General features: G+C 35.0%; 2 protein-coding genes across 3 annotated transcripts; one reads left to right on the plus strand and one right to left on the minus strand.

Annotated features, from left to right (window-relative positions):
* The first annotated feature begins 2,576 nt into the window (after nt 1–2,576).
* LOC116142098 (ras-related protein RABA3-like) lies at nt 2,577–4,619 on the plus strand. 2 transcript variants are annotated; one of them, XM_031427548.1, is made up of 3 exons: nt 2,577–2,906; nt 3,263–3,399; nt 3,902–4,619. In XM_031427548.1, the coding sequence occupies exons 1-3, from the start codon at nt 2,775–2,777 to the stop codon at nt 4,350–4,352; spliced, it is 720 nt and encodes a 239-aa protein (XP_031283408.1). In that variant the 5' UTR covers nt 2,577–2,774; the 3' UTR covers nt 4,353–4,619. The 2 variants fall into 2 exon arrangements, with proteins under 2 accessions (XP_031283408.1, XP_031283407.1); XM_031427547.1 differs by lacking the exon at nt 3,263–3,399 and having other exon boundaries at nt 2,577–3,043.
* Nucleotides 4,620–6,564: 1,945 nt separating this feature from the next.
* Nucleotides 6,565–8,229, minus strand: LOC116142128 (AAA-ATPase At2g46620; the record flags this gene model as incomplete). The annotated part of the gene is made up of 1 exon (XM_031427572.1): nt 6,565–8,229. A coding segment is annotated over one exon (1,449 nt), but the record flags the coding sequence as incomplete, so codon positions are not given.
* Nucleotides 8,230–8,429: the final 200 nt, after the last annotated feature.

Below are 8,429 nucleotides of genomic sequence, written 5' to 3' on the forward strand. Positions count from 1 at the left end.
GACTCAAGCTATTATAGCATAAATTTTTGCTTAGATTAAAATAACTTATTGATCTTAAAAATAATTAGTTCTAACTTTTTATCCAAATCCATTTAATTTTATTGAATTAAAGACAAATAATTTTATTTTTTTTTTAATGACAGAAAGTGCCCAAACCAACTTAAGCGCACTTCAATTAATCTTTCGAGACCCTAAAACTATTAGTTGAATAAAAACTTCAATATCTATTCTTATTAACATTTGAAGAAGGATTCAAACTTAAGACCTCTTAAATAATACATTCAAAAATCTCTATCGAACTATTCAATTCAGTCAGAGATAGTTTAAATAATTTGTATTACAATTACTTAACCATTAAAAATAAATAAAAATTGACGAATAATAAAAAAAGATAATCCCTCCTCTTTGTTATAATTTAGGCAGGCCTACAACCGAAGCCCAATGAAAGTTTTCCGGCCTCACTCCAAATGGATTTGGGTCAGCGTGTTAATCTAATCTGTCAGCAGTTAAGCAACAGCAATAAGATTCACCTCAATCATTGACATGAGCAAATAATGTAAATGGTATGCCGATGTTCATGAATCGTGCCACTGCTAGGTTCATTTTGTGTGTGTTTTGGGTTCAGGTGGTTTACATGGAGCCAGACTGGACCATGATGGAAATCCACATAGAGATTTGCAGAGCCAGCAAAGGTCAATTGCACGGTGGCTCCCATTTGGCAATATCAGAAGCATTCCTTTCTCTTTCTGTCAAATGAAGTGTTTAAAAAGAAAAAGAAAAGAAAATGGCTGAATGTGAATGGCATTGCGAGTTGAAGTATAATTTTCTACATTTTACTTTCCTGCAACGGTGTAGGGTCCCTGGTGATTCACTGTAACAAATTCTGTCGGTGCAAACATTAGAAGGTCCACTTTTCCCATCTAAAGATAAATTAAATAAAGCTTTAGAAGTTTCAAATGTTGTTTATGTTATGGGTTCTCTCCCCCTCTTCTGTTGAACAATCATAGAACTTGCAGCCACCATGTTTGACATTAAAGCTAATAGCTGGAACCCATCGTTATAACAAATATTAATAGAAAAGGAAAACTAATAAATTTTGAATGTGATTTGTATTTCATAATTCATATATTGGTCATGGGAATAAATTGTTGCTTTACATTCCTTTCGTAAAATGGCTATCTCTGAACATTGAGACTTACTGATTAAGAGAATATAATGGCTGTCTCTTACCTCTCTTTTAAGAGTGATGCTATGGGTACTAATGGATGGGTACTAATCTGTGTACTAACTTATGCATAGTACTCGTACTATGTTTTAGTTAGTACACAGATTAGTACCCATATGTTAGTACCCAAAGTATTATTCCTCTTTTAATGCCAACTTGATTGATTAGTATGGGCAAGTCGCTGGACCAATCAGCTATCTACCAGTCGCTCTAATATTTTATTATCATACATGATATGATAACATGTAATGGATACAAATACAAATACAATATAGATAAGATTGATATAACATAAACCATATTAAAATGGCCGAACGACTTCCACCTACCCAAAGTTTGACATAGAGATAAATTGATACCCAGGTTTAAAAATAATAAACAAATACTTTCTGTCATATTCTGTTAGAGATTTATGTCTGCTAAAAGATAATATAGTAATTTCATCTACAATCACAAAATTTTTAAATTTTAAATCTTTTTCTCCGTATTCATTCTCACCCCAAGCCCGTTTGCACAGCCCTCTTGCATCATCGATTGATTTTTTGATCGGATTTAGTATTTTTCTGCTAAGTTCGTTGATAAACAGTGGCACTAGCTCTTGCTGGCGCGTGTTGGGAATGGAGATCAGTGGGTATTTCAGTCTTTTCACTATTTTTGTCTTTTAGTAGATATAAATTCCTAACAGAACATGACGGAAAGTAAGTGTTTGTCATTTCCAAACCTTTTGGATATCACTTTGTCTATACAACAAACTTTGGATATGTGTAAGTCGTTCCCCCTATTAAATAACTAGAAAATATGTTACTGATAAAATATTTAAATATTATTTAAGAAATAAAAATAGGAAGGTCTTGAAACTTGAAATGTCCATACTCCTCAACGGCATGACAAAATTCTACTATTCTGGAAAGTAGGATGCTGATCCCATGATTAAGTACCAACTCTTGTTACTTTATTACTTTTAAAACCGCTTTAAACCTTTGATTAAGCCATGAATTAAGACACGAGTATTTTTTTCCGCGTAATTCCAAATCCAAATTAATTCCCACTAACCAAAAATGCTCGGACTGAGGCCCCCCAATTTTTTTTGAACTAAAAAGTTAATTTATAAATTAATAAATTATCATTGCATGGTAACCTCCATGATAATGCTTTGAAATAGGAAAAGGACTGAACCACAACCTCTCTTTTTCACCATTCACCGGTCACTGAAATGAAATAGGAAACATTTTCCTTATTATAATTTTATTTAACTTTATATATTTTACATTTTTTTTCTTTTTATTGTAGATTAACAATTACTATAAATTAATGTTACTATGGTATATTTTTCTCGCATTTACTGCTCAGAAAGTAGAGACCACCCTTGAAACAAATTTTGTCTGCCAATCCTTTTTCAATCTTTCTTCTGACCCTTTACTTACTCCCACTTACCACCAAGCTAACACTAAAGGCCAAGACAGTAGAGTGGAAGAAAAGAAAGTAGATTCAAGAGAGTTCAGGTAGCTTGCTTCGTGTTCTAGGTTAACTCTGAGTTTGTGCAGTGAAAATGAATCAAGAGATGAATGGTGATCATGGGACTGAGAATCACCATCATCAACAGAATAATATTCTTCATGAGAAAATAGACTATGTGTTTAAGGTGGTGGTAATCGGAGACTCGGCGGTGGGAAAGACTCAGATACTGTCAAGGTTTACCAAGAATGAGTTTAGCTTCGACTCTAAATCAACAATTGGTGTTGAGTTCCAAACTAGGACTGTCACTATTAAAGGGAAGCTCATCAAAGCTCAGATCTGGGACACTGCTGGCCAGGAAAGGTTTTTCCTTCCATCCTTCTCTGTCTCTTCCCCTAAATTCCTGAGTATTTTTTTTATTATTGTTATTATTATTTTTCCTTGAATCCTCAACTATTGCTTAGATTTTAAATGTGAGTGATTCTAAGGTCTTAACAGGAAGTAATCAGTTTAACAGAAAATGGAGTCGAATTGTTGTGGAATTCATCTGGCCAANGAGACTCGGCGGTGGGAAAGACTCAGATACTGTCAAGGTTTACCAAGAATGAGTTTAGCTTCGACTCTAAATCAACAATTGGTGTTGAGTTCCAAACTAGGACTGTCACTATCAAAGGGAAGCTCATCAAAGCTCAGATCTGGGACACTGCTGGCCAGGAAAGGTTTTTTCTTCCATCCTTCTCTGTCTCTTCCCCTAAATTCCTGAGTATTTTTTTTTATTATTGTTATTATTATTTTTCCTTGAATCCTCAACTATTGCTTAGATTTTAAATGTGAGTGATTCTAAGGTCTTAACAGGAAGTAATCAGTTTAACAGAAAATGGAGTCGAATTGTTGTGGAATTCATCTGGCCAATTACCAATAAACCAAAGACATTTCTGTGAAATTGACCATCTTTTTAACATTTTTCCTAACACAGCTTAATCTTATCAGAGATCAGAGATGCCAGCATAACAAGTCAAAACCAATGTATAAAAGTCATTAAAAAAATCATCAATTAGATTAATTATTAAGAAAATAAGAAAATATTTTTATATTTTTATATCTTTATTTTTTTGTTTTTTCGCCTTTGTTAGTATATTGTCAATATAAATTTCTGTATTAGATAAATATTTGACATTTGGTTTCAATATCGAATTTAATTGCATAGTTTGTGTGTAATAGATACCGGGCTGTGACAAGTGCATACTACAGAGGTGCACTAGGAGCAATGCTAGTTTATGATATAACAAAAAGGCAGTCATTTGATCATGTTGCTCGGTGGGTGGAGGAACTCCGAGCCCATGCTGATAATTCCATTAGAATCATACTCATTGGAAACAAGTCAGATCTTGTAGACCTTCGAGCAGTTCCAACAGAAGATGCAGTTGAATTTGCTGAGGATCAAGGGTTGTTTTTCTCAGAGACATCTGCACTTAATGGGGACAATGTTGAAACTGCTTTCCTTAGACTACTAGAAGAAATTTATAGCGTGGTTTCTAAGAAGGAATTGGAATGTAGCAATGACAAAACTGATGCAGCCATGCTTAAAGGTTCCAAGATTGATGTTATATCTGGGCCTGAATTAGAAATTAGTGAGATGAAGAAATTATCCACTTGTTCTTGTGGATTTTAATTTCGAGGCGTCCCAGTGGCAATGTATGAGTCAGCTTCACTGTATATTTTTCTTTTTTGCTTGTCTTTTAAATGTCTTGTGCTTGTCTTCACATTTATACAAACGTTTTGAGTTTGGTAGTAGGAGTAACCAAGTGGGTCTTGGACATTCTTGGCCCAATTCTGTTTAGCATGACACCAATTCAGCCCAAAGTTTGAGCTGACAGCCTATCGAGTATTATTTCATTTTTTTATTTTTTAAAATTTGATACAAAGTGTGTGTTGATTACGTTGGATTGTCTTTCAAATGTGAAGATATAATTTTTAATAATGAGAATGAAGTTTAAAAAGGGTGCCAAGTCAAGTGTGTGTTGATTACGTTGGATTATCTTTAAAATGTGAAGATATAATTTTTAATGATGAGAATGAAGTTTAAAAAGGGTGTCAAGTCAAGAGCATAATTTGGGGTAGAATAGGCCTAACAAGGATGTAATTTAAGTCATCGACATCATTGAAACGAATAAAAATCAAAATTGATTAGCTTTATCTGTTTCATGTTAAAGCTTTGGGGCCTAGTTGTCTCTCTAAAGTAATGGGGGGGTGCTTTCTGCTTTATATGTTTCGCTTTTTTGATTAATTACCGCGTAATCTTGATAAATGGACAGAATACCCCACTTGAGTAACTTATAATGCATTGATGAAGGAGTCGTTAGGTCTGTAAATAATGATTGGTTCTCTTTCGCTTCTTTCTTATCAAAACAAATATAAAATGCAAAGTGTTTCCATCATGAAAGAAGCGATACCATCAGACAACCTAACTCAAGACAGCTTTTTCAAACCGAAAAATGAAGAAAAAAAAAAAATTATATTCTTAAATCATTTTCTTCACTTCAATTATATCTTGTTAACTGATACAACTATGATGTTTGTTGGAGTAGTGCTCTGTCTCTCGTCCTTCAAACCAAACCAACAATTATTATTTATATAATTGAATTATTTTTATTTTTTTCAATGACAAAAAAAAGAGAAGGTTTCTTGTAAGTACGTATAGAGTGGAGTCGAAGGTTCCCCATTGGGTAGGGATTAGGGAACCTTCTCATTCGTGCTTACGTGTATCGAATTATTATGCACGGTTCCGAACATGTTCTGGGATTGATTTCATCATTCATGTTCACAAGTATAGTAATTGAGATTACTTTATAGATTAATTTATATATAATGACTCATTTCAGGCAGGTATGTGCGTTAGGGGTCATTATTAAGGCAGTGCAGTTGGGAACCCACAGGCTGCTGGCTTTGAGCTCGTGAGGTGGTGGGGCATGTCTAGAGTGGCAGAAAAATTCAGTTATTCATGCTATTGCTAGCTATACGCTTGTACAACTTGCTCAATCTCTTTTCTAACACCAACTTGATCCAGTATATCAACTGGACCAACCAATTTCATTCATAATCAAAATATAGGCCTTTTTCATAATTTAATTTTAGTAAGTAAATTGACCATATTTGTCCAATACAATCTCCCAAATGTTGTTGATAGTGGGACATTATGAAGGTCAGGTAATGTCTCTGCCATTTTTGACAGGTAATAAAATTATCCATCGACAGCTAGTAACATCCAAAAACCAGAATTTATGAAACGCTAATCCCGTATTTATTTTACAATTAAATGAGCGTCTCTCACAAGGTTGGGTTATTTCATTTGCCGACGGGGGGTTGATTCTAAACGCCTAAACTCCAAAGACTAAAGAAACGTGACCAAAACAAGAGGAGTGAAATGATCATCAATAATGATGAGATGAAGAAAAATGTTGGATCTTCTTTACATTTCACATCAGAAAAGGTCGAGCATCACACCATAAATGAGGAAAAAACACCCATTTCCATACTTAAATCACAGTTCTGTTTTTGTTGATACGTGCCTCTGCCGAGTCCTCATTTGCAAAAAGCCAGCACAGTTCTCTATTTTCAGGCCCGTCAGTATCGCCATCTAACAACAAAACAAAATTACCCAGTTCCATCTTTTTAAGATATCCCAGTCCCAGCGTATCTCCATGAAGATTTTATTTCTTTTCAATCTCACTTTTACATAATCAAATTCAGTGTTAATGTAAAATTTACATGTAATATAAGGCTAATTCTACAACCAAAAACTCGTCAAAAAGAAACTGCTTTTTTGGAAGTGCTTTCCATATTAAGCATAAACCATTAATGTTACGCTGTTAAGGCCAAAAAAATTGAATACAGAATAATAATTACAACAAAATCTATTTCTGAATATTAGCTACCAACAAAACATTAAAGCAACAAGGACAGAATATCAACTATATGCTAAACTTTTGCCCTGTATAATTCTCCCCCTTTTGCCAGAGCATCATTGGATACATTTCATCCACATTTCTCGATTTACAATTGACAATTGAAACACGTGACCCCAAATATCCACCGCATGATCAGCCTTCCTTTTGCCCATCAGACAAATCACACGATTGAGCTTTTCTACTGCTCTTAATCCTTAACAAACCGTACAACTTTTTAAATTCCTTCACAGTATTTTCCCTAAACATCGAACTAGAATCACCCGTTTCATCCAATGATTTCCTCGACCAACTATCATACAATCGCCGTCCGATATTGGAAGACCCCCTGCCATCACCGTCTGTTTGCAAAGCCGTGATTACCGATTTCAGGGCTCGACTAGGCGAGTTTCTGTTGGCTATCATCAACTCACCAATCTCTGCTGGACTTAAACTTGCCCCACTTTGAAAAACCTCCTCTACTTGGGGAAACAATTTATGATCTTTAAGTCCCAAATAACTATTTGCTAATGTTTTAAAAGCTGAGAAATCACATAATGGAAAATGAATGTGAACATCTATGCGTCCAGGCCGAAGCATAGCCGGGTCGATAAGCTCTTTACCGTTCATTGTAAAGACCATAACTCTTTCTTCCAGACAGCAAGAATTTAATATTCCGTCCATAAAGTTTAATACCCCAGATAAGCTCACCGCCGTTGATTTATTAGCCAAAAACCGATCAAGATCCTCGATTAGGATCACAGACTTGCTTTTTGTTTGCAACAAAAGCATTTTGAGATCTGAATCATCTGAGACTCTTGAAAGATCGATGTCGTACACATCGTAGCATAAAAATTTAGCCATGGCTGCCACAAAGCTTGATTTTCCTGTACCTGAAGGACCGTATAACAGGAAACTTCGTTTCCAAACACGGCCTAGTCGATGATAGAATTGTTTGGCTTTAAGGAATGACTCAAGATCAGATTTTACCTTGTTTTTGAGATCAGACTCCATGGCAATCGTCTCGAAAGTTGAAGGGTGAGTGAAGGGGATAGATCTCCACCGTCCCTCTTGGCTATGATGATTTTGGATATTTACGTAGAGTCTCAAATCCTTCTTCTTCTGGTCGAGCTCATCGGATACAGTGTGTATGTGTTGGAGATAGGGACGCAGAATTCTTCGTTTATCAGCTTTTCTTACCTTCAAGACGAAGGTTCTGCAAGCATTTGTATCATTCTTTTCTTGGTTTATCCAAAAAACCCGAGCTCCAAGAAAATCATCTTCGATGATTTGGTTAGGATCGAGGCCGAGGATGATTTCGTTGGACTTTTTTCCGGTGAAAAGGTTGGTGAAATCTGAGTCTTCAATGGATGTTAAAGAATTTAAATAAACATAGACTTTGCGATACAGCTGATTCTCTTGCATGTTTTCGTTGAATTCTGGAACCTTGAAGAATTGATAAACATGAAAACAATCTTCGATCACTCTCCACCATTTCTTGGTAACGTATATCAACCCAGTTTTAAATAAAGCCACTCGAATAAAAAAACACAAACCAAAGACTGTTGAAACAAGAGACCAATCACAGAACCAGTATAAGGCAAAAAAAACCAGATTCAAGCAGCAGATAATAGAACATAAACAGCAGTTTTAAACCACATAATATGAAGCAAAATAAAGATGAAAAAAGAGAGACAGAGATTTATAGTGGTTCGGTAATCTTATAGATTACTACGTCCACTCTTCAGGGCAGTAAGAAAGTTTTCACTATGAGAATAAAGAGATTCTTACAGAGATACGCTCAC

The sequence above is a fragment of the Pistacia vera genome, unplaced genomic scaffold (genome assembly GCF_008641045.1).
Source record: "Pistacia vera cultivar Batoury unplaced genomic scaffold, PisVer_v2 Contig405, whole genome shotgun sequence".
Lineage (NCBI taxonomy): Eukaryota > Viridiplantae > Streptophyta > Magnoliopsida > Sapindales > Anacardiaceae > Pistacia > Pistacia vera.